The 27,839-nt window shown below is 41.4% G+C and overlaps 1 protein-coding gene across 1 annotated transcript in view; it reads left to right on the top strand.

Moving 5' to 3' along the window:
* The window catches only part of cenpf (centromere protein F), a 162,133-nt gene that overhangs the window by 47,927 nt on the left and 86,367 nt on the right, over positions 1-27,839 (top strand). The window contains exons 14-19 of the mRNA XM_084337734.1: positions 1,760-2,039; positions 6,419-6,625; positions 8,087-8,295; positions 10,593-10,722; positions 18,801-18,969; positions 27,565-27,779. Coding sequence (XP_084193860.1) covers positions 1,760-2,039; positions 6,419-6,625; positions 8,087-8,295; positions 10,593-10,722; positions 18,801-18,969; positions 27,565-27,779 — 1,210 coding nt within the window. The remainder of the gene's footprint in view (positions 1-1,759; positions 2,040-6,418; positions 6,626-8,086; positions 8,296-10,592; positions 10,723-18,800; positions 18,970-27,564; positions 27,780-27,839) is intronic.

Genomic DNA, 27,839 nt, shown 5'->3' with positions numbered 1-27,839 from the left:
TGAATGCAGCATGGTTCATATAGCGTTATCAGAATATACGGGGTGTACTATACGGGGTGTACTCCGCGTAGCTCAACTCGTTATTATTTTGCGCACAGACCGCAGAAACACGGGAACGTTTTGATTATATTTAAAAGGCTTTACGTTAAACGAAACAAGTGGAATTTCGAAGCTGTAAGCAGAATACAAGTCATATGAACACCCACGATAGTGTTCTTCCCCCTTTTTACTGTATAAGAAAGAATAAAAAACGCATTGCAATGACACCAGATAGTGGACAGACTATGTATATGATGGGATTCAAGTTCGCGTTTTTGTTGATCATAGGCATGCTGTCAGAGTATGATATCTTAATCAAACATTCTAGAACATTTGTCGTCACAGATCATGTCCTAATAGAACATAGGCTATGGCATGGTCCATCGTGATATTGTGTGGACTGTTATTACTGTACCGGTACCACCCATTGTGACAACAGCCTTGTGAGTCCCGCACACAAACATGATGGGATTCAAGTTCATGTATTGAAAGGCAGACTACATCATACATGCAGTGAGATTCATTGTTCTTGTATATGCTCTCGTATTATTGTTTATATAGGCTACCCAATACTGACATCAAAATAGATTGTAGTATGCCTCTAGAAATCATATGCAGCAGGTAGAAAATTGACGGAAAATCCATCGCGATTTGGAATAAAATTGAGGAGAACTTTAATCCCTGGGTATTAATCAAACAACACGGGAAAAGGCAGTCATATTCCAGCACGGTCTTTATTAGTGTTTGCGCTGCCCAGGCAGCAATGGTTAATAGATATCATATCCGACATCATCGTTCTCATAACACGCTTCCCTCGGCTTAGTCCATTTTTCCACATTTCATGGCGGTATTCCATTACCGTATATGGTTAATCGGGGCGGTTCTGGTATGCAAATACTTAAAACAGTGCACAAGCTCAAACGTAGGATCAAAGTCATATTCATCATGACAGGTGTGCGTAGAACCTGCGTACGCACGTGTGGTGAATCCCGATTTTCCTGTGCGTGCACTGATTCTACATTCTGTGCTTACGTCTGGAAATAGAACATATTCTACGTCCACGTTGATGAATGAGGGCCCTGTAGTTTAAAACCACAAAACAAATTAAAAAAACTCTGGCTGCCGCACTTTGGACACGTTGTAATCGGTCAGTTGTTTTCTTTGGCAGGCCAGAAAAAAGTGCATTACAATAATCAAGCCGAGAGAAAACAAAAGCGTGGATCAGCGTTTTTGCATCGTCCAGGGACAGATGGGGACAGATGCTCTAATTTGCGCAATATTTCTAAGATGAAAGAAGGCAATCTTCGTAACATGATTAATGCGTGTGTTGAAATTCAATTCAGAATCAATAATAACCCCCAGGTTCTTTACTGCAGTGTTATTTTCTACATTCAGGTTACCCAGTCTACTTATTATCGATTATCTCTGCTCACTAGACCCCACTATGAGAACTTCTGTCTTATCCTCATTTAGCTTGAGAAAATTCTCACTCATCCAGCATTTAATGCTGGTCAAACAGGCCAACAGCGGGTCTAGAGCACAGGGCTCCTCTGGAGCTACGGAGAGCTATAGCTGGGTATCATCAGCGTAGAAATGGAAGTTAACTCTGTGATTGGTAATAAGTCCACCCAGCGGCAGTATATATGGGTAGGGCCTTGCCTTCTAGTTGTTTATTCCATTCTATTCTCATTCTCTCCCCCCCCCCCCCCCCCCCCCCTAGGTCTCAGTGTGACCTGCAGAAGCAGAGGGTAGAGAATGAACAGCTGAGCAACAAGGTGACTGTCCTGGAGAGGGAGAAGCAGGAGGTGCAAACCAGTCTGAGCGGCTTACAGAAGGAGTGTGCCGAGCTGAGGAAGGAGCACCAAGCTCTCCTTGGCTGGAAGTTGGAGAAGGAGAGTCTGATTAATGAGACTGAGTCTGTGCAGAGAGATCTGACAGAGAAAATCAGCGACCTAGAGAAAAGTCTAGAAATGGTGAATGAGGCCAACAACCAACTGAAGGTAAGGTTATTATAGGGGTGAGCGGTAGGCCTAAATTTGATATCAAAGTATATTTAGAATTTTGGATGGTAACTGTATTAGGGCTGACCTCGACTAGTCGACTAATCGATCGAAAGGATCAATTGCAGGCTTTTGCAGAGGACAAGAAACCTTCTATTCAGTTGACTCCTTCAGACATTAACTCATTGGACGCCAGTCACGATGATAGTCTGGTTAACTCGCCGACGCTTGAGCGCCAATCACGACGATAGTCGGGTTTTAATCGTTATTTCTTTTATTAGCTATATCCATTCATTTTCATCCATCCAACGGTGATGTTATCGTTGGGAATGGGTCTGAGCTCGCAAAAGGACAAATACCGCCGCCTATCGTCTCCTGGATGGTATTGCACATGATTGGATTGGCTGGGGATGTGCATAAAAAAAATTCTGGTCCAGGTTTTCCTTCACGGGCAGGCAGTATCGTTATACCACATAGACTGGGAGCAGCGTGGATTATGTGTTTTGGATATATAACGTTGGATCAATAAACGCAATCTTTTTGCAGGACATCAGATGTGAGGTAAGGAATTTATGTTACGAATCTTGGGTTAATCAGATGTTCCTTTCACCGCCATCGGAGCGCGTGTGTGTGTGCGTGCCGTTGGCGCCGACCAATGCACGGATAAGCGATTTTTCAGCCCGCTTCTGTATCGTGCATGAGGACACATATACTATCGATAATCTAGCGTTTATTTGAAAACGATTCATAAATCAGCCGAAAAATTACAACGTGTTTTGTGTATTCCACTAAAGGGCTATTATCGCATCTTTCTCTGGAATTACTAGAAATCACCAAAATTATACTCGTATTAAAAACGGTATAAAACGGAAATGTACCGATGGAAAAAACAATCTGTTTTGTACATGTTGACTGCAAGCAACTCATTGATAAGCGACATGTGTATTGGACCCATAGCCATAATTTATATATTTATATATATTTTAAGAACTCGCAAATATCCCCGTCCTCCCATTGATTAAAGCGGTGGCCATCTAGCCATAATTTCCCGGAAGGGGCGTGGCGCTCGATGAGTTAAGCACCCCCCACAGCCCAGTCGACTATCGGCAAATTTTGGCCAATCAAAGTCGACTATACAAATCCTTAGTCGGTGACAGGCCTAAACTGTATATATCACGTATATATATATTTTTTTTAGAATGATAATAACAATAATCTTTTTTTAATGCTTTAGGAACAGTACAAGACTCTGGGATGGTAATAATTTATTCCCCGGGGGGTTAACTACCGGTATAAGGTTTCTACTAGGCTCTTCCATTAATATTCTGTAATCTGTATATTATGACAAAACTGACATTGAACTTGAGTTTGTTTAGGTCATTGAACTGTCGGCTTGTAGAATATAATCTTTACACGCACCCGGTATTCCCGGTTTTCTTCACATCTATTTTTGTTGCAAATGCCAGTGAAACACTCACACTGTCAATGTGTCCCACCCACCCCCTCCTAATGTACAGTTCCCTCCCCCTCGTATGTATATATTTTAGGGCTGTCCCCGACTAAGGATTTGGATAGTCGACTATGATTGGACGAAATTTGCCGTTAGTCGACTATTAGTCGATGTTACATACCCCCGTAGGGAGACTCAACACTTAGGCCACAGACAGGATAGGTGAGGGTGCAGTGACACAAAACACATGAGACAATTTGCAAAATAATTATATTTATTTCACAATATTCAAAACTCGGCAACACAGAGAGCACGGAGGACCTACCAGTGAGCACCAAATCAAATATCCAAAAGAAACAAAAGCCCACCCCCCCTTACAAGCGCGAACGCCCCAAAGTACAGGTGGTGGTGCTCACTCTAAAGCTGGTGTCTTTAACAGTTGGTCACCTACGTGATGCAAAATGTAGACCCAGGGTATCTTCCTGCCCTCAATGTCCCTGTGTGCGAAACAAAAGGTTAATACAAAGCAAAGCAATCACCATAGGCTGGGTGACACAAGGAATAAACAAATACACAAACAGGTTATGGGTTAACAGAAATGTACAACAAAGAACACACCAAAACACAATGGAGTGAACCAGAGCTTTCGCCAGCTCTACCAAATGTACCTCTACCTGGACATCTCTAAGAAACACCCACACCAAACAATGAGAGCAATAGAGCATTTAACTAGCTCACACACCAAACATTAGAGCAAATAGAGCATTACCTAGCTCAAATATACATACAGTGGTAAATGGCAAGACAGGGCCAACAGCATATATACCCCACACAGGGTTTGGTCCACGTATGCACACACAGAATTATCACTAGAGCATTACCTAGCTCAGGCACACACAGAATGATCACTAGAGCATTACCTAGCTCAGGCACACACAGAATTATCACTAGAGCATTACCTAGCTCACACACCAAACATTAGAGCAAATAGAGCATTACCTAGCTCAAATATACATACCCCACATACAGTGGTAAATGGCAAGACAGGGCCAACAGCATATATACCCCACACAGGGTTTGGTCCACGCAGGCACACACAGAATTATCACCAAACACAGAGAGACACCCACCACCACACTGAGCCAAAAGAGCTAACCAACACTGCACACAATTGGGGTATATGAAGGGATGTGGAGGTTAATTAGTCTGATGAGCCTCAGCTGCTGCTGCTGCTTCTGCTGCTGTAACTGGGAGACACCTGAGAATGGGTTATGTTACACAGGAGGGAGACAAAAACGGAACAACCAAAACATGCCTATATACACACACGCACAACAGATAACATACATAACCCCCATATATATACACATAAGGACACCGTCCGTAACAGTCGACCAAAAAAAAAAGTCTAATATATATATTTTTTATCATTCCATTTGGGGTGCTTAATGTCTAAAGGAGTCGACTGAGGGCTTCTTGTCCTCTGCAAAAGCATGCAATTGGTCCACTGATGGATACATCTTGATATTTGTCTAGTCTAGTGTGTTCATTAGATGGGTGAAATCCTCTTTCAGTGCCTCTGTGCCTGTTTTCTTAGGCAGTTAGCCTCTGGTATGCGTGCTATTAGCGTTAGCCACGCTTCTAGGCCTCTTTTCTTTTGGAAAGAATGATAATTTTTTTTTGGTATTCGACTAAGAGGTTGGCAGTCGACTACGGCTCCTTTCGACCGATTAGTCGACTAATTGGGGTCAGCCCTAATATATTTACTGTTAGGATCTCTGTTTAACAGTACTCTATATTTACATATCTTGTATGTCACAAATGTAACAGTACTGTATATCTGTATGTCATACATGTCATGGTTAGATTAGATGATTAGATTAGATTTTTATATCTGTATATCTGTATGTTGTGTATGTCATAAATGTCATGAATTGAAAATGGGGGACACTGATGTAAACAAGACGGAAATCTTTCTCTGGTCTGCATCCCCTTAAAGGGGAACTCCAACATTTTGGGAAATTAGCTTATTTAACATCTTCCCTGGAGTTAGACAAGAAGATACATACCTTTTTTGTCTCTGTGCGTGCATTTTAGCTTTGGGAATAGACGCTCCGTTAGCATAGCTTAGCTTCATCACTGGAAGTGAGGCAGGACAGTAGCCTTACAGTGCCTTACAGTGTATTGCAAGGTCTGACATTGACCAAACTTGATATGCATGACCTTGGTGGGCTCTAGGTCAACTCCTGAAAAGGGGGTCAATGTCAGACCTTGCAATCAAAAGTTAGGGGGCGCACTGAAATTATGGCAAGGGTTATTAGCCCCCTAACTTTTGATTGCAAAGTCTGACATTGACTCCCTTTTCAAGAGTTGACCTAGAGCCCACCAAGGTCATGCATATCAAGTTTGGTCAATGTCAGACCTTGCAATACACTGTAAGGCACTGTAAGGCTACTGTCCTGCCTCACTTCCAGTGATGAAGCTAAGCTATGCTAACGGAGCGTCTATTCCCAAAGCTAAAATGCATGCACAGAGACAAAAAAGGTATGTATCTTCTTGTCTAACTCCAGGGAAGATGTTAAATAAGCTAATTTCCCAAAATGTTGGAGTTCCCCTTTAACAATTGTGTGTATTGAGCTGTACTGTACCCATTCTGCAATCTGTTAATCCTAAAAGTAGCCTTCTACCGGTACATCTGGTAGAGTCAAATCTCTACCTTGGCATGGATTTCTGTTAATGATTCTGTTAATTTTGTTCCACCAGACTTATGTTGTAAAATCCTAAGATGTGAACTTTTTAAGATGATTACACATTAATTGCACAAATAAAAACCACTGTCTTTCTAGCACCAGTCGAAATCAGACATCAAGAAAAGTAAAGGATTCTGTTAATTTTCATTAATAATTTCCCCACTATTCCTCCCCTAAAGGAGAACATGAGGAGTGCAGAGGTAGAGACGGCCAGTCTATCCACCAAGGTAGACTCCCTGAAGGGGGAGCTTCTCAACAAAACCATGGATCTGGAGGAGCAGGAGAGGCGGCAGGAAGAGCTCCAGGCCAAACTGACTGAGGCTGGTCAGACACACGCCAAAGAGCAGGAGAACATTCAACTGCAGGTGGCACAACTCCAGACACAGGTGAATTAATTTTTCCTGAATTTTGTGATAAAGCTCATTCTTATAACAAAAGATATCTGGAAAGAAATGGAAGAAAGGGCTTGATGTATTTTTTGTTCACAATTTGTTCAGACTTTGAAGGCCAATACATCACTTTCTAGTCACAAACTCATAGGAAGTTGAAAGACAAAATCTGCAAGCTGGCAGGGCCTTTGTTGCCTAGAAATAAGGTGAATAAATTAATTGAACAGTGTTTCCCACAGGTTCTTTGGTTATTTGTGATGGTGGTAAGCTGGGACTGGCAATATACGGTATACAGTACGTCTAGCAGTGAAAAGCATGACACATTATGTATGAGAAACAATGGTTAACAAAAGTTTACACCTTCCATAGTCTTTACAGCAGCCCAACACAGGAGGAGTGACCTGAACACTAAGGAACACTCCCGGTTGAGAGAGTCAACAGCTTTAAGTACCTCGGAGCCTACATATCCGAGGACTTGACATGGACCACACACATTAACAGTGTTGTGAAGAAGGCACGACAACGCCTCTACTTCCTCAGGCGCCTAAGGAAGTTCCAAGTCAGCCAGAAGATCCTTAAGAACTTCTACTCATGTACAATAGAGAGCATCTTGACCGGCAACATCACCTCCTGGTTTGGGAATAGCACTGCACAAGACCAAAGCAGACTACAAAGAGTGACACGTTCAGCCGAACGCACAATTGGAGGGGGGCTCCCCACCCTCCAGAACATTTACTACAAGCGTTGCAAGGGCAAGGCTAAGAGAATCATTAAAGACTCCAGTCACCCGAACAACTGCCTCTTTGAACTGCTGCGGTCAGGCAAGCGATACAGGAGTCTCAAGGCGAGCACAGAAAGACTCAGAAGAAGCTTCTATCCCCAGGCCATCAGGCTGCTAAACGAACAATGAATGAACACTACACAACAACAACCACCAAACGCACATAGCACACACATCCACACGCACACACTCACTTTAAACAAACACACTGTAGCACCCACTCCACACACTTATAGCACACACCCACTTTAAACAAACACACTGTAGCACCCACTCCCCACACTTTATATTTATGGATGAAGGATTGCACTACAACTCGTACACCTTACTGTAAATTGTACCTAAAATTGTACCTCATCCCATTTCTGCTTTGCACTAGATAGTACTGTACATTAGTACACTGCATAGTATTGTGTATTGTATATTATATGGTAACTCAGAACATTGTACATATGTCTATACCGAACACTGTGACCTCATTTTCTTCTTCTAAATTCATGCTATATTATGTTATTATGTTATTTGATACTATCTTGTCTAGCACAGTCTCTGGAGCGTAACAGTAAGAAGCATTTTGTATGAAAGTATTCTGTACTTCTGTATGACAACTATTAAAGAACTTGAACTTGAACTTGCAAGTGTATAAACCCATAATATAGTCTGCTATGTCTCAACAGGTGAGGGAGCTGGAGGCGTCGCTGCAGCGGGAGACTGCTCGGGCGGAGCAGGTGGAGATGTGCAACTCCCAGCTCCAGGACCAGCTCCAGGCGACTTGCGACCTGGTCTGTTCCAAAGACCAGCTACTGGAGCTAGGCCAGGCAGAGATCAGCCAGCTGAGAGACAGCCTGGCACAGGTTCACACACTGCAGGAAGAACAATATGCCAGGTGGGTCACACGTACTGTCCACTCCTCTGAGTAGCTTTTATCTAAATTAAATAATGAAGTAGTAGTGAGTAGGGAGGACCAGGTTTTCCACTAGAAACAAATTGTGTTGGTCCATTGGTGGGATAAATTCAGTCAAATATTTCCTGTTTATTGAGGTTATTGCAATAACGTTATAACCAATGCTTAATACTTTTTGTCAATCAAAAAAGCCACAGTTACCATTTGTAATAATTACCGTTACATTACATCCACTCTGTCTACATTGACAGCAGGCCTGCCAGGATGGTTCGGGTATTTCGGCCACAACTTAAGCACGTCACTCTGTATTAACTCAATCAGCGTCAGCGGTCGGGGCGCCAGAGGGCACTAGAGCGCCATCGCTTTAATCAATGGGGAGACTGCGACATTTGCGAGTGCTTAAAATATATCTTATATTATAGCTATGGGTCTAATACACCCGTCGATTGTCAGTGAGTTGCTTCCAGTCAACATGCACAAAACAGATTGTTTTTTCATCCCGTTCATTTCCGTTTTGACTGCGTATAGTTTTGGTGATTTCCGTAATCCCAGGAAAAGACGCGATAATAGCGTTTGAGTGGAATACACTTATCACATTGAAATTTTTCGCCTGATTATCGAATCTTCCTGAAATCAACGCTAGATTATCATTATGTCTCGTGCATACATGAAATGGCCCTCGTAGCGCAGCGCTCCCCCCACCTCCTGCACCCAACGGTAAACAGCCACACACACACACACACACAGACACCTTCGATCGCGGTAGAGAGAAATATCAGATCAATGCAAGATTTTATATATAGAGTCCTTACCTGGTCTCTGATGTAATGCAAAAGAAATAATCCAATTATCTGATCGCCATTCCAAATACTGCTCGTGGAGGTCCGTCCCACATTGCCCGGCATTGCATATGAAGGGGGGGGGGGGGCAGCAAACGCTAGTCCTGCCGGAGTATTTAAACCCCACCCGCACGGCTCGGATCGGCGCAGAAAAGAAACTACACCATTTCTAATATAGTGCAATACCGGCTGGAAGGCGTAGGCGGCGGTATTTGCCCTTTTGCAAGTTCAGACCCATTCCCAATGATAACATCGGGCTGGGTGGATGGAAAATGTATGGATATAGCTAATAAAAGAAATAACGATTAAAACCCGACTTTTCTCGTGACTGGCGCTGAATGAGTTAATAGTCTATGAACGTTTACGCAAAGTAGGCGACATGCTGTTGACACAATTTGGAAATGTACAAACAGAAACCATTGTTTTTATCTTTTAGATAAAGCTATGGTAGGTAGCTGTATTCACGTTAGATCAATCAGTGCCATATTTTTTGATACCTAAGACCCACCCAGTTAGAAAAAAAAATCCAAAATCCAATGACGCACAATTGTCATTTCATTATAGACACAGACAGCACGGCCCTTCAATGGCGTGCAATTGTCATTTCATAATAGACACAGACCAGTGCAGACCTTCAATGACATGCAATTCATTCACTCAGGAGAGAAGGTTCTGGTGGGATTTAATTTTGATGGAAACTGACAAGGGGTGCAAGTGTGTGCTGTTAATAACGGACCATTATCCAGATGTAATATTAAATTATACATTTACGTATACCTTGCGGTGCACAATTCTCACACTGTCACTGTTTAATCCATCTCTATGATGGTCAAAACAAAATCTGCAATGCACCCAAACGGCAGACTTAAACAATTCTGAAAAATATACTGTAGCTCACTATGGTGGTTACATTTAGCAAATGATCCACGGTTTACATGCGTGCCGAACCATGGGGGGTGACCCGTATGGATCAACTAGGATCCGTTACACCCGTAAATTGCATGCAGTCTGGCTCTTTTCCAGCTCCCTTTTCCCTTCAACTTCATATACAAAATGGCAGTACTAAGCTAGTCTGATTTCTGTTATGTGCACTCCATAGACTGTCCAGGCGGGTGCTGAACTTCCGCACTTCTGAGTTATTTTAAAATGTTTAATTGTTATTTGCAAGAAGTGTTAAATCAAGCCCTTTTTTGTTTTCTCCAACATTTCCCTCATTATATTCAGAATAAATGCAACAGCCAGTATTGGTGTGGGTCTGATATTGATGGGAAAAAAATATATAATAATCAGTTATATTATATATATAATATATTATACTTTTCAGACTTAAAACGCCTATTAATTTCTCATCTACAATCCAGCTTTTCCTCCCATTATATTTAGCTTTTTGCCATGTCCTGAAGTACACTCTCTTCTGTGTGATCTGATGTCATGTCTCAGGCTGACGGAGGACAAAGCCTCCCTGCTGAGGCAGTGTGAGGACAGCATAGCAGCCAAGGCTGAGGAGGTAGAGCAGGTCAAACTCAACCTGGAACAAGTCCAGCACGAGTTGCTTCTCTCAAAGGACCAGGTACGTACAACTTAGGGCTGGGCGATAGTTTTGGCTTGTGTTGAGAGAGAGGTGTTTCTCCAGTTATTTTGAAACCTATTTGCTAACTTGTAGAAGATGACAGAAAGGCAGACTTTGGTCGAGAAGAAAGGTAAAACAAATTCAATCGTCATCAATGAGTAATTGTGTTTAATAATCGTGATTTCAATATCAATCAAAATAATCACGATTATGGTTTTTGCCATAATCGAGCAGCCCTACGTACAACAAAGAAATCATTCATTCTTTTCATTCATTCAGTTACTGAATAATAACAACTATATTTCATGTAACTATGATATAACATTCAGTTATTGATTCAATCTAGGGGTGTAACGATGCATCGATTAATCGAAATGCATCGATTCTAATGTGACGATTCAACTGCATCAATTTGAAAATGTTAGAATCGATTATAATCTAAATTAATAAAAACAATTATTATAAAAAAAAATTATGTTTATTTTTTGTGTGTATTGTTTTTACTGACCTATAGTCCATCCATGCTGAGTGAATCAGTTACCCCAGCCACATTTGTGTATTAATTTTTTTTGGGGGAATTAACTGATAGAATCGTGGTCAAATGAAGAGATTTCATGATGCATTGAATCGTTGCCTGAATAATCGTAATAGAAATTAATCGTTGTGACGAGGTCGCATCGTTACACCCCTAATTCAATCAATTAAATATTTATTGATTGAGGGTGGCACGCTGGTGCAGTGGTTAGCACTGTTACCTCACAGCAAGCAGTGGCGAATATTCATGGGAGCCAAGGGAAGCCGAGCTTCCCCAAAAATATGAACAGTAAAAAAAATTAAAATTAAAAAATTAAAATAATATATTTTTTAATTTCTTTCATAGTTTACAATAATAAAAAAAAAACATTATTTTTCATCTCTGTTATAATAATTGTCTCCCTCCTGGAGACATTTTCTATTTTCTTTTTACAATTTTCTCCTTCCCACTCTCTAACACTGTCACTGACTCACTTTTCTATTTTCTTTTTACAATTTTCTCCTTCCCACTCTCTAACACTGTCACTGACTCACTGAGGCATTCTGCTCAGCATTATTTGATTGACATGGAGGCTTTGAGAATTAGGGCGGGTTCTCGCGTCCTACATATTAGATGTTACATATTATTAGCCAATAAGATTCAAGCTTAATTCAATGGGTTGGGCTTAGGGCCTACGCCTTAACACAGCCGCAGACTGGGACTAGGTTAGAGAAGCGAAGCACTCCTTGGCTTCAATCAAATTTGCCGCCCACCAGATTGACCAATCAAATCACATTAAACCCTTAGGAGTCAACGGGGCGTATTGCTCCCGTGGGCGGAGAACAAAATAATTAGAATGTCTTCTAAATGCTCTAAACGTACATATTTTCAGAAATCGATAAAAATAGAAAAATGACAATTTCGAGTGCTTTGAGATGTACTATATATGTCTCATTACTTGCTAAACATAATACGACTTGTAAATACGTTTAATTCTTGCTAGATGGTATGCTTGTAATTATTTCCGTTTGCGAGAGAACTACAGCGCGTCACGAAACACACATACACGCACGCGCGCACACACACAAGAGAAGCGTGTGCGCTGTGAATAGGTGTTAGACCCCCGCGCAGAGGTGAGAGGTATCAGAGACTCGCTACCCCCCATCCAAATTCTAAACAACAGATCGGCATCGGCTTTTCATAATATGTATGAATTATCTCTTGCAATAATATCCACGGGACACTGAGCTGCTTCGCAGAATAATGTGGTGTGTGTGTGCGCTGAGACGCAGCGTCGAGACGAAACTTGTGTCGAGTCTGCTTCTATGTATGCTTCTTCAGCGCGTCCTTTATTATTATTATTATTATTATTATTATTATTATTATTATTATTATTATTATTATTATTATTATCATTCTCTAGAATACACGGGACCCGACGGAACGTTAATTTATGTATTAAAAGTAGTCTAACATGCTTTTCATCAACATAACTGGCAGAGACAGAGTGCGTGTGTGTACGAGTTATGAGTTATCTCGCAGTTCATTCAAGCGCGCATCACGGTGATGACAGCTCGTCTCTAGAGAAAGGTGCGCTCACAGGGGCGTAGCTGGAGATTCTGGGCCCCATGAAAATAATCAATTTGTGGGCCCCCAATCTATTAAAAAAATGTGGGGCCCCCAATCTATACAAAAATTTGGGGCATTTGCTGGGCCCTTGGAATCATCCTAACCCCCCCCCCAGCTACTCCCCTGCACACACACACACTCTCTCTCTCTCTCTCTCTCTCTCTCTCTCTCTCTCTCTCTCTCTCTCTCTCTCAAACAGAGAAATCAAAAGAAATCAGTACATTACCTTGTATTACTATTGTAATCCAAAAGCGATATATAGGGTTGTTCATTGTACAATACAATTGATACAGTTGATGTTTCTTGTTGATTATTATTCTCTGTGTATATGAGCATTTTTTCAATACCCAACTATGTAGTGGCCGCTTGTCGCTAGGCTAGGCCTCCTGCTGGGTCCATTCACTGGAATAACAAAGGAATGACTGGGCCTTTGCTCCAGGTAGGCCTGCCGCGATAAGCAATAAATCGATTAATTGCCGCGATAATTAAAATGAATGCAATGATTTTGACGGGCGCGATTAATTGCTATTTGCGCGTTTGTTTTAATGAGGCGGACCCAGTGCCCCTTGTCAGTCACAATGTGTCTATTCTACTAGCATTAACGTTACTCATACAAACAGAGTAAACACAGTTTTCAATCAATCAATCAATAACAACATTAACGAGACCCTCGTTGTGTCTATTCTGCTAACGCTAACGTTACCTCTGTGTCTATTCTACAAGCGTTAACGTTAGCTAGGCTGTCTATGCTAACGTTAACGAGCATTAGGCTAACAAGCTGTAACGTTACCAGTCGCGTCTATTTGCTAACGTTAGCATTAGGTAATAACCGGTTTAAAATGGATGGTGATTACCTCACGCTGTGTCTATTCTACCAGCATTAACGTTACTCATACAAACAATCAATAGCGAGTTATATTGATCACGCTATGTACGATAGCCATGCTAAAACGCTAGCACAACATTAGCACCTAACCTAACAACAAGCCTTAACAAGTCAGCGATCTTTTTGCGAGACTAAACTCTCCGCTCGGTGGCAAATTGTGTTGATGTCGGTTTTGTTTAATCAATAAATGAGGCAGAATACACAGTGACTGTATCCTTTGTTTATTGCACTTGTGCCTGCTGCAAACATAATGATTATGAAATCCTAGAGACGCGTCTCTATTCAGTGGTCTGCAGTGTTTCACGTGACTTTTCTGGTACCCAAAAAGTACCTGATAAAATCACAACAATACTTCCGGTCCGGTCGGTGGGCTTCAAAATAAAAGTCTTAAACACCGGAAAAGACGGAGCGGTGGGCTTCAAAATAAAAGTTTTGGGAAATAAATTTCTCCAAAAAAAAAATTCTCTAACCGGTCGCAATAATATCGCTTATCGTGATATTTTCGGGGGCAATTAATCGCCCAGCAAAATGTGTTATCGTGGCAGGCCTAGCTCCAGGTGTGAAATGGTTCTAGTGACAATGATCACATTGAATTCTGGGAGTGTAGTTCTCTCATCAGATAGCTGAATGAACTTGGATCTAGTTCAAGTCCTATACTGAAAAGTTGTTAGGATTTTACCAGAATGTTTGATAGGACATTGATTGAAAACTATCGTCTCAAATTTGACAATTGATGGCTTATTTTGAAGGTATGAATCTGTAATTTTACATTATGTAACAAAAAAAAAGAGAATATTCTGAGAAGGTGGAGCTAGAAACTTTAGACTTCAGGGGGTTAAAAGCTAAACGTGACATCACCAGGCTGGGAAGGGACGCACTTTTAATGTTGAAATGATAACCACAAGCAAGTCGGAACTGAATGGCTAACTGGTTGGGCTAAACAGAGGAGCTTTTGTTGGAGATATTTCAAGATGCAAGAGGTTTATTTTTGGCCAGAGGACTTTTCCTGGATTTTTACTTTTTACTGGATATTCTGTGAATCTTTCTTCAAATCTGTCCGGTCCATTGGCAAAGGTATGCCTATGGTACTGCATAGCTTGCCTGCTAGCAAACTAACGTTACTGACTGTGTGTAAACAAACAGCATTGTTTGATTGATTGATTGAAAACTTTATTAACAGATTGCAGAATGGGTACAATACAGTACGGTTCAATACACACAATTGTTAAGGGGATGCAGACCAGAGAAAGACGTTTGTCTTGTTTACATCAGGGTCCCCCATTTTCAATTCATCTTAACATATATGACATACATGACATACAGATATACAGTACTGCTACATCCAGACATTTATGACATACCAGATTTACAAATATACAGTACTGTTTAAGAGTACAACGCCTGTCACATAGACCCTGATGTTGGAAACTCTGATTAATAGACAGAGTTTCTAAAAAGAGAGTATATACATTATATACATTTGAGGGGGAAGAAACTGTACATTGGAGGAGGTTGGGTAGGTGGGGTGGGGGGAACTACATTGGTGGTGTAGTTGTGTATCTTGTAGACCAGCCCATTGCAAGTTGCTGTACTCTGTCGTCTACTCTAAGCCATCCTAGGTAGTCAAAGTGGGCAGGGGTGAGGTGGGTTCTAGGAGTGAGGTTAAGCAGTAGTCTGACTTTTTTTTTTTGTGATGTTTGTAATCTTGTTTTTAGTGCCTTTGAGGTGCTTTTGTACCATGAGTGCAAGCATAGTCGTAGTACCCTTGAATTAGTGCTTCTGTTAGAGTGTTCAGGGTATTCTTGTTTACCAGAGAGGAGATCCGGTATATACAGTATATCCCATAATAATTAATCATTAATAATTAATGCAAATGATTGTCAGTGCACACTGTCCTTTATAAACTAAACTAAAGGTGCATAAATGATGCATTACTATATTTCATCACAATATAATAGATATAGCTAGGCTACTGACATTGTGATAATGTCAGTAGCTATAGCTGTATCTATTGTTTACACTTGAAATGTGTGTTTTTATTTAGTGTGCATTTTTATTTTGTCACAATATTATTTGGCTTAATTATATATAATTATATATATTTATTTATATATTAACACTTTCAGTGCCAGGGACGTCATAACTCGTTTTATCAGCCCAATACCTGAGTGCCGATGATGTGTATTAGCGTTTTATTTTTTTATTAGCGATCTAAATTCATATTTCATCAACCGAGTCTCCTGTTGGTACAGCAGCCCCTGTAGGAGCTCAGATGTGAAAAAAACGCCCCCTATCGTCTCCCAGATGGTAATGCACCCTTTTGGAATGGACTCAATGAAAATGGATGAGAAAAGAAAAATCCGGAATCCACATTTTACTTCTCAGGCATGTAACCCGAGCCGATCGGATTCATTGTGGACCCTCAGAACAGCGTGGAATACATATGTCCAGTATGTAGCGTTGGATCAATAAAAGCGATCGATATTTGGAATGGCGATCAGGAATTGGAATAATCTTTTTGGATAACATCTGATCTTAGGTAAGGAATCTATTTTACCAGTCTTAGGATAATCAGACCTGTTTTCACGGCAATATAAGCTTTTTCCCTATGTGTGTGTGTGTGTGGCTGTGCGAGCGATCACGAAATAAGAGAATCGATTTTTCAGATCGCCTATATAGCGTGCATACTAGGGCTGACCTTCAATTTTTTTTGGGAATTCGAGGCTTCGGGGCCGAGATGCGATTTTAATTCGAAGCTTCGAAATAATTTTTTATTTTTTATTTCTTTAATAATATATGTTGTGGGACTTGTACAGCACTTTGTTCAACTTTGTCAGTGCTGTAAAGTTTAAACCTTTTAAAATCTTAGACCAACAAAACACTTTGCTTTCATGAAATATTGTAAGCCGTCATTTGAGGCTTTATAAAAGCAGCACAATGAACACAAATCTGTCAGTGCCGAGTCCGACCTCATCTTAAATAATTAACAAAGAGAGGCAGAGGTGATTTTTCAAAAAAAAAAAAAAAATCATATATTTTTTTTAATAATTTAATTTTCATATTCGAATCCCATGCCCATCGAACGCAGCTTTGAAGTATTTAAGACAGCCCTAGTGCATACGTACAAATATACTATCGATAATCTAGCGTTTATTTGAAAATGATTCATAAATAGGCCGAAAAATGACAACGTTTTTGTGTATTCTAGAATATTCCAGTAAAGGGCGATTATCACGGAATCTTTATATTTTCCTTGAAAACGAGGGCTTTTCAAAATGCTATAAAACGAAAATGAACCGATAAAAAAACAATCCGTTTCGACAATGTTGACTGCAAACAAGTCATTGATAAGCGACGGGCAGATTAGACACATAGCCATAATTTAAAGGGGAACTATCTTATAAATGGCCTTTTTGAGTGTTTAGCATTGTTTCCTAGCTATGTGAACTTATATTAATATGATCTATGTCTCAAAATTCTCATATTGGCGCATTCTTCCAATTCTCCTCTCACAATATTCACCCTCACTGAACTGAGTCATTTGAAAATGTGATGATTTGTGATGTCAGAAAGACACCACTGCATGATAATGGAGAGGTGCAGGATGAGCTGCACACAGTGGCTGGACCTGGACCTGGAGCCCAGGCTCAAAACAGCTCGAGATCTTGAGGTAGAAAAATGCTGTTTTTGAGGACTTGATTAGAAATACAAAACAATGAATAAAAAAAAAATATATATTACAGAGGTGTTCCATAGACTCACAGGAATTGTGTAAAAGTGCCCAAATAGTGAAAGAAATAGTCAAATAGTTCCCCTTTAAAACATAGATTAGGCGTTTTAACACTATCATTGAAGTGGGTGGTGGCACTCAAGCACTAAATCGTGCGCCCCCTGCTGGCACTGAAAGTGTTAAATAATAAAAATGGCATCCTCTGGGGCGGCTAGGTGGTGTAGTGGGCAAGGCACTCGCCACCAGTGTGGAGACGCTAGGATTCGCGTGTTCGAATCCAGCTCTCCACATTGTTTTCAGTTTAGCTGGTCGTCCGCAGTAATACACATTGGCCGTATTACGGGGAGGGAAACTGAAGGGTGGGGATCGGGCGTTGTGAACAAGCGACTCCTACAAGTCGGTTGGTGCGCCTGCGCAGTAGAATCAGGAAGTGTCGGGGGCAGCGTGAGCCTCCCACGCGTTACTCCTCGACACTGAGAGATCGAGCTGCGCAGGTGAAAAGATGCGACTGCTGTTACCTCAAGTACCGGAGGGGACTTGTGCTATGTATGACTTAGTCCACATTGCAGCCGGCTTGTGGGAGGCAAGAAACAGCGTTCGTGACAGGGGAGGGTTGAATTGGATGATACGAAATTGGGATGGGAGAAAATATAGAAAAAATGGGAGAAAAAGTGGATACAAAAAAAAATGGCATCCTCTGTTATTTGACTCACGCGACGCCACTGACAGCAAGAAGACCCTGGGTTCAAACCCCAGCAGTGGTTAGCACTGTTACCTCACAGCAAGAATGTCCTGGGTTCAAACCCCAGCAAGGGCCCTTTCTGTGTGGAGTTTGCATGTTCTCCCCATGTTTGTGTTGTTTTCCTCCAGGTCCAGCTCCTCCCAGACCATTTACATTTTACATTTGTTATTTAGTTGATGCTTTTATCCAAAGCGACTTCACTCCCTTCACTGCACGATATGCCAGGTCAAGGACCTTGAAGCAGATTTGTGCGGCGATGGGGAGCCGAGTGCAGCTCTCTAGGAAGTGGGGTAACATGGGCTGATCAGGCGGGCAGCTGCCTTCTGTATGAGTTGAAGTGGCTTGGTGGCGGTAGTCGGTAGACCAACCCTGGCACCGCACTATGTGTGGCTGCCCACTGCTTCTGCTCCTAAATAGTTTTAACTTAGGATGGGTCAAATGCAGAGAACCAATTCCCCCAAGGGTATTAATAAAGGTTCAATGTATCAATAAAAAAATCCTCAGTAGAAGAAACATTTGCATAAGACAACAAAGATACAATAAAAATTGACAAATTGATTTTGTTAATTTACTGTAGGTGACTTCTCTGGAGTCTGCCCTGAAGATCCAGAAGGGCTTGAGAGCAGAGCTCCAGTCTAAACATGGTGACCTGGAGAAGAGCAGAGATGACCTGCTGGAGAAGCTGTCTGAGGCAGAGAGGAGAGGGGAGGCCCTGCAGCAAGAAGTCCTCTCACTCTCTGAGCAAGGTACACACGCACACACTGGGTTTCCTCTCTGAGCAAGGTACACACGCACACACTGGGTTTCCTCTCTGAGCAAGGTACACACGCACACACTGGGTTTCCTCTCTGAGCAAGGTACACACGCACACACTGGGTTTCCTCTCTGAGCAAGGTACACACGCACACACTGGGTTTCCTCTCTGAGCAAGGTACACACGCACACACTGGGTTTCCTCTCTGAGCAAGGTACACACGCACACACTGGGTTTCCTCTCTGAGCAAGGTACACACGCACACACTGGGTTTCCTCTCTGAGCAAGGTACACACGCACACACTGGGTTTCCTCTCTGAGCAAGGTACACACGCACACACTGGGTTTCCTCTCTGAGCAAGGTACACACGCACACACTGGGTTTCCTCTCTGAGCAAGGTACACACGCACACACTGGGTTTCCTCTCTGAGCAAGGTACACACGCACACACTGGGTTTCCTCTCTGAGCAAGGTACACACGCACACTGGGTTTCCTCTGATCATGGACATTACTGGAAAATCATGGGATTTTGAGAGCTGTCAAAATAAAAGAGAAACTAGCGGTACTGTTTTCCAAATTAAAGTGTAGTTTTTAATTTTGCAAACCATTAAAATAATTAAAACCATTCAACTTTTAGAAACTTTTTATGGAGCACTAATGTAGGTTGCTGTTCCACCTGTCACCACTAGGTGCTCCCCTATAATAAGGAATGGAAAAGCCTGTACCTTGTGGGTTGAAGATTGTGCCGCATAATGAGTACGGTAATGCATAATGAGTACGGTAATGCAACTAGGCTGCAAACGTATGCAACTATTGATCCATCAATCGATGGATAGAAATTTTACTGAAGGTACATTGGTTTATTTTTTAAAATTAGAACCTAATGTAATTGTGCCTTTGTAGCTTTGCGAATGGTAACGTGATATGGGCAAATAAATATGTATCTGGGCAAATAGCCCACATACAGATACATTCTTTTGTGAATTAAGCTATATAAGTATATGTTTTATAGGTCGATAGGTCTACATCAGAATCTTAAAAAAACGCACACAAAAAAGCTGTTGTTCACATCCCAACCCCCCAACTAATTGATGGTTTGAATTAAAGGTCCCATGCATTATAAATGGCCTTTTCCAGTGTTTAGCATTGTATCCTAGCAATTGGGGATTATATCAATGTGGTCTGTGTCGTTAATTATCATATTGACTAATCAGTCTAGTCTCGAGTTCACGAGATCTTCCCTCACTCAACTAAGCTGTTCTGATTTGACGGTATTTTGCTGACGTGAATAAGGTACTGATTTGCAGTAACGCCCCCTCTATGGTTGTAGCGCATAGTGTAACCCGACACTTCCTCAAATAGGTTTTGACAGGCAGAGAACGAGCATTTGGAATGATGCAATTATCAAATCGCAAAAAAAATTATATCGCAAATATATATATATATTATATTTTTTTTAAACCAAGAAATCCCATTGAGATACAAGATCGGTTTGGGAGAGGGAGGTAAGTGGTTTTAGATTGTGTGTTGTGAAGTTTAGACTTCAGAGAGGGAGAGTAAAGTACAGAAAAAAAGGTACCGTTGGGTACCGGTATCGATTCCCAGGTAAAAAGAAAAATGTTCAGGCTCTGTGTCCCGAAAAGACCCATGCGTAGGCCAGATGCAAGCCGCGTTTTACAATAAACCCTGTGGGGCTGCCTAAAAAAATAAATAATTATAATCGCGAATTTAATCGCAATCGCAATATCTGGTCGAAAAATCGCAATCGATTATTTCCCAAAATCGTGCAGCCCTAGTGTCGGGGACGCATCTCTCCTCTCTCTCTCTCTCTCCCTTGTGGGAGCATTTACACACAAACTTGACTGCGTGTGTGTCGGGGACGCTTGTATCCTTCCGGCAAGCAACAAGCCCTTCCGCGTTGCTCTGATTGGCCAGCAATCTTCTACGCTTGCTTCCCCCCTACGCCGGTAACGCGCGCATGCGCATTTATTTTTGTTGCCCCCACACGCTCACACACAAGCAGGTTTTAATAGGTTTTGCCCCCGCGGCGGTAGATAATAATAATAATACTTAGAATAATAATACTTTGCCGCCACACGGCCACACGCTCACACACAATCAGGTTTTAATAGGTTTTGCCGCCGCGGCGGTAGATAATAATAATAACTAGACAATTCCGCGCGGGGGAAATTGTGAAAGTGTGGGTGACGCCTGTGCACCGCTGGCCAACGGGAGAGGGTCTCTCGCGAGTCTCTATGACAAACTGTTAAAAGGATACAAAAAGGGGGCGTGGCCTAATGATCGGGGGAGTGGTCAACATAGACCAATGAAAGAGGATATCCCTACTGAGTGCAATGACACAACCCGCAAGTCGCATAGCACACTATTACACACTATTACACACTATTACACACTATTACCCTATTACACTATTACACACTATTACACTCTATTACACTCTATTACACACTATTACACACTATTACACACTATTACACTATTACCCTATTACACACTACACTATTACACACTATTACACTATTACACACTATTACACTATTACACACTATTACCCTATTACACACTATTACCCTATTACACACTATTACACTATTACACACTAATACACTATTACACACTAATACTCTATTACACACTATTACACACTATTACACACTATTACACACTATTACACACTATTACACTATTATACTATTACACACTATTACACTATTACACACTATTACACTATTACACACTATTAGACTATTACACTATTACACACTATTATACTATTGCACACTATTACACTATTACACACTATTACACTATTACACACTATTAGACTATTACACTATTACACACTATTACACACTATTACACACTATTACACACTATTACACACTATGACCCACTATTACACTATGACCCACTATTACACACTATTACACACTATTACACACTATTACACACTTACACTATTACACACTATTACACTATTACACACTATTACACACTATTACACACTAATACACTATTACACTATTTCACACTATTTCACACTATTACACTATTACACACTATTACACTATTACACACTATTACACACTATTACACACTAATACACTATTACACACTAATACACTATTACACACTATTACACTATTACACTATTACACACTTACACTATTACACTGAGTACAATGGCACAACCCGCAAGTCTCTACGACAAACGGTTCAAGAGATACACAGAGGGGGTGTGGCCTAAGGGGGCGTGGTCTAAGGATCGGGGGAGTGGTCAACATCCGTCTTGAGACGGATAACCGTCCATTTGATTTGGAGTTCCGTCATTTGATTCGGAGTTGTGACGGATTTTAACCTGAGCCAATCAGTGGCGTCAAATATCATGAAAAAAGGCATTTTTTTAATTGTCGCGGCCGCGCCAAGCAGTCATTGGCGAGCATAATGTCGCGGTGCTATGAAAAAATCTGTGCAATGAATGAATTTACTGCGTAGCTGCCTGTGTGAAAAAAAGATTTGCGTGTGAAGTGAATCTGGGCCACGCTATATACTTGGTAGTTGTAGTCTATCGTGCGATTAAATACCATGTCTCGTCTGCGTAGAGTCCACCACCAAATCCCATAATTCCTAGCGAACAATCGAATCGAAACTGAATGTGGCATCGCCAACGAACTTCCTTTCAATAAGTTTAAGCCGCTAATTTTGCTCTGCAAGAAGAACGGAGCGGATATCAGTCCATCTTATGACAACCACGTCCGATGTGGAGAGATAAGAGACCATAGCCGATTAAATTAAGTCGGATCTGGCAGTGATGATGATTGACGGGGACACACTTCTAACGTTCAGGTTCAGCCATGCATTTAGGTGAGTCGCCCACTATTAGGACGTTTTTCAATACTTAAATACTGTCTACTTACATTTCCCTCCAGGGATCAATAAAGTATCTATCTATCTATCTATCTATCTATCTATCTATCTATCTATCTATCTATCTATCTATCTATCTATCTATCTATCTATCTATCTATCTATCTATCTATCTATCTATCTATCTATCTAATAATGAGACAATATGCAAATAAGATAATACTAATAATTGTCACGGTTCCCCGTATGAAAGTGGCTTGCAATTTACTGCTGGTAAAATCACTGTTTATTTCTCGTTTTGCATAGTATTACATTCCTCTTCTATAAACAATCAAAGACCTATCAAAGAACCTCATACGGGTTAATTAAACCTTTTTGATTAGTCTTTCCTTCGAGCTAAGTTGAACTGAACATTTCACTGTCAAAAGCGCAAACTTAAACAAGGTTGCGTCGCAACACGGTTTTCAAAATAAAGGTCACATATACAAATACCTCTCAATTCTTATAAAAATAAGTCCCGGATATACATAAACATTAATTGGCATAGATCTCTATAAACAGCCCAACACATTGATCACTTTATGCACACCTTGAAACCAGTAACATCACAAATATGAAGCGGGTAATTACCCATAGAAATAATAAACCTTTCATGGGGTTATTTACAATAATAATAATTCATTTTATTTATAAAGCACTTTTCATTGTGAAACAAAGGTATGCAGAGTTTATTGTCCTCCTGATTAATGCAATGGTGTGTGTGTTGTGGTGATCTCATTCAAGGAGCACTACAAGCGCGACATGAATGATCTGAACTGTAGCAGCTCGTTGGCAAAGCCGCTGTTTAAGTCGGATGTATAAGCACCGACTAATGCATTGGCATGCTTTATGATCTCACTGTTGCTTGTTGTTTCTGGCTGGAATAATACCCCAAATATATCGGTCAAGTCCTTGTAGGCAGAGAGGCGATGATCAAGACAGCTCACCAGTTTGTCTATGATTACATAAAACGTCTCAACTTTGAATTGATTCCGTCCATCACGTAGGCTGCTTACATCATCTGCACCCCCTTCATCTGCAAAGGTTTTACGTTTTCTACTTCGTTGTAGGTCACGCTTGTAGGTTTGGAGAACACCTGCATTCAGAGCTGCTTTTTCATAAATGTCAAATTGGTCACGTTGTGAGGAAACAAAAGCACGCAAGGACGGGAGAAGATTCACCGCCGTCAAAATGTTAAGTCACTTTTTTGTAACATTGCGCTTGTGGCTTGAAATCTGTCAAGGATTGCATTCCATAAATGGGCCATAAATGCTGTTTCCAAATACTCCAGTTTAGCACAGAGTGCTCCTGCCTCATTTCTAGTGTCCCTTTTTTCCTCATCTGAGCCTGCTATTTTTGTAAGTGCCTCCTTTATGTTAGAGTAGTTTACAGATAGAGCTTTGGTGGATTCTGCTCGACTGCTCCATCTTGTAGCTGAGAGGGATTTCAATGTCAAACTTATTCCGCTCGTTTTGCTAAATACTTTGCCCCATCGGCTTGTAGAGGAGGCACAAAAATTATACAAAGACTGTAACGTGTCAAAGTAGTTTTCAACCTCGGGGCTGCTTTTGAGAACTTCTCTCCAGTATTGCCTTGCTCCTTTCATTTGTTTGATTACGGATGAATCAATAGTCGCTGTGCCGTTGCATCTCTGGTGTAAAGACAACATGCAGCTCCTATGCTCATCACTCCTCTCGTGCTCTTCGATGCGTTCTGAATGTTTCCAGTTGCTAAAGCCTTCTACAAACTGATGACACTTGTTTGTGAAAAGCTTACATGTGAAACAATAGATATTACCATTTGATGGAGAGTACATGATCCATTCCCTCGTGACTGTCTGTCCATTTGGTAAACAGCAAGCACGTAAATCATTGTTAAAGTAGCGATTCTTGCCTCCAATGGTCCTATCCCTGGCAGAGGCTGGGTAGTTGGATCTGCGGTTTTGGAAAACTAAAGTACCTGAATGAATGAACTTTATTTAACAGATTGCAGAATGGGTACAATACAGTACGGCTCAAATTAATACACACAATTGTTAACACTTTAACTGCCGAAAACGCCGGAACTCGTCATTCCCCGCCATGCTCAAGTTGCCGAGGACGCCGGAACTCGTCTTTGATATCAATATTTCAAAAATCTGTGATCGCAATCATATTTCCCCTCTGCAGCCTTGACACACAGTTCTGATCTCCTCTCAATCCTCTAGCGGTTCAAGACCGCCATCTGGTGGCCGATCTGCAGATCGAAAAACCGGATGTCAACCTTTAACCCGGCAGGACTCACTCCCTATGTGGTCCGGGCACTCGCTAATGTTAGAGAGACTCAGTCTTCACACAGTGAACATCGATCGGTGGAAATAACTCGAAAAAACAACATGATTTGGACGTATATATACTATTATACAACCTGGAAATAGATCCGGTATTTCGACATCCCATAATTGAAAACTGTCTACTCCACGCTGATCGCCCAACGGCCCGAGGAGACTGGGGTGAGTTTTAGCGTTATATTCTAACGTGTTCTTTACTAACTGCTATGATGAACATATGACCCACATTAGATGAATGGTATAACGTTGCCCACGGAATTATAAACGCCCCCTCGTCCAATTGAAATTTTTGATCTCGCACAGATTCCTACCAAACTGTATTTCATCATCAATATAATGCATTTGGGGCTATAAATCACGTTCTGGAGAAAGCTGCAGAAAGAGATGAGCAATAAGGTGAGTCAAGACGAGCAATAAGGCCTAAAGCCTCTGCCGAAGCTCCACTGAGCACATTCTCTTGCGCTATGTCTACTATTTCAAATTCGGCGCTCACTTCACACTACACTTTTTGTATGCCATCTGTAGATCAACTGCAGCTACAGGCTTAATCTTATGATTGGTATACGAGCGGAGTACTCTACTAGAGCGTTTTAGCTCACCTGAGTGCATTAGTGACTGATAGCTGTCTACGGTTAGTGTATTACACTTAGCGCCTGTGTCGATCCTAAACGGCACTTGCTGAGACAGTATTTTTAGGTCTACTGTCCATTTATCCTTCTCCGGGTTATCTGTCTGTGCCAGATTTATGTTCAGAATTTCGTCATCCTGATCTGACTCAACACTCACAGAGCTAACTGCACGCCTGCGACACACTGCCATCCAGTGGTTGGGTTTGTGACAGTAGGAAGTGGAACACTCTGAGCCTTTAGCTGGGCACCTCCCCATGTTCCGTTTGTGCTGGGGGTCCCTCCCACAGCTTGCGCAGTTTCCCTGTTGGTTTTCCGGAGCCTTCCTCTGATACACAGGTTTTGTCTGTCCTTCATTGCACATTCTCTTATTTTGCACTGTGTATTTTGGCTTAACAGATACTGCTGAGACTTGTGAATCCTCTTCTCTGACGATTCTTATCTGTTTCTGTGACAATTCAAACCGCTGGGGAATTTCTATAGCTTTCGGTAGCGTTAGCGCCTCCCCTTTATCCAACAGTTGTTTTTGGACCAGCATGTCGTCGGAGTCGGGGTACTCGCAGTCCATGAGAATGAGTCTCAAATCCTTAATAAAGTTGTCGAAACCTTCACTTGGTCCTTGTTTCCTTTGCCTGAAACGGTGCCTGGCTATCCGCTTGTTTTTTCTTGGCCTGATGTATGTGGCAAATTTATCCAGCACTATAGACTGATCTGCTTTATCGCCGTCAGCCCAGGCTAACGTCTTGTATATTTCTCTGCCTTGCTCGCCGACCCACGTACCTAGCCAGCCGGCTAGCTGGTTAGCTTCTAGCTCCGCGAGCGGACCCTCAAAGACTAACTCGACGTGACTTCTGAATCTCCCAAACTCCTGATACAAATCAGGAGCCTCCCAGTCGATCTTGGGGTGTTCAAAGTGCGAGTATGCCATATCCTCTTATTTAATTTTAGCTTCTGACACCATGTAATGTACTCGAGCAGACACGGACACAACTTAGCTTGTAGACGTGTGTTTATTTCTGATTGACAGTCGTGACCTACGGAAACTCCGTTGGGACACGACGGATGCAGAAAGCGAATCACATCAGTGTGTTAGTGAGATAACACACTATGTTACACATGTACATACATATACTACACATTACAGTACACACATATAGTACACATTACAGTATAGTATACCTGCAGTATATAATAGTATATATAATAGTATATAGTACATAATACTATAATAGTAATATTGCCATGGCATTTTCTTTCAACTGCAAATTATGTCCCTAATGGAAAACATACAAAAATATATAGATCATCTGTTTTATCTAATATGATAATGTTTTCAGTCTGTGCACCTCATTGTAATCATTTATTTATTAATATATACTGCAATTATTATTGCAGTAAAAAGTGGTTGTAATTTTATTCTATACTGTATATAAATATCGATACTTGGCATCACTGTATCAATATAACATCGACACGCAAAATATTGCTGTACCAATTCCCCACCCCTACGTTGAATACACAAGTGCTCCAACAGTCAATGAAAGTCCTGTAAAGTTGATTTGAAATGTATATCCGAGCCAGGGTAAAAACACCCAAAGCACAAACTGCATTGTTTTTCCTGTTTCTCTTACTCTTCTCTATTGTCTGTTGCTCATGTTTGTGCCCTTTTATCTTATTATATTTGTGTCTGTTTCCGCTCTTAGTTTCTGAGCAAGCGGGGGCAGTCAGCACTCTGGAGGAGCAGAAGAAGAGTGTGTCAGGGGCTCTGAGTCAGAAAGAACAGCAGCTGAAGGATCTCCAAGGTGGAGCAGAGGAGCTGAAGAAGCAGGCTGGAGAGGCAGAGGCTAAGATCTCTGGTTTAGAGGGAAAAAACGCTGTGCTAGAAACCAAAGCTCAGGAGCTTCAGAAAGAAGCCCAGGTAAACAACTAACCTTGTTTGGCTTTAATTAGTTTTGTGTTATTGTGTTCCATAGGATTT

This window comes from Notolepis coatsorum (genome assembly GCF_963971535.1).
Source record: "Notolepis coatsorum genome assembly, chromosome: 20".
Classification (NCBI taxonomy): domain Eukaryota; kingdom Metazoa; phylum Chordata; class Actinopteri; order Aulopiformes; family Paralepididae; genus Notolepis; species Notolepis coatsorum.
This window is presented reverse-complemented; position numbering and strand designations above follow the sequence as displayed.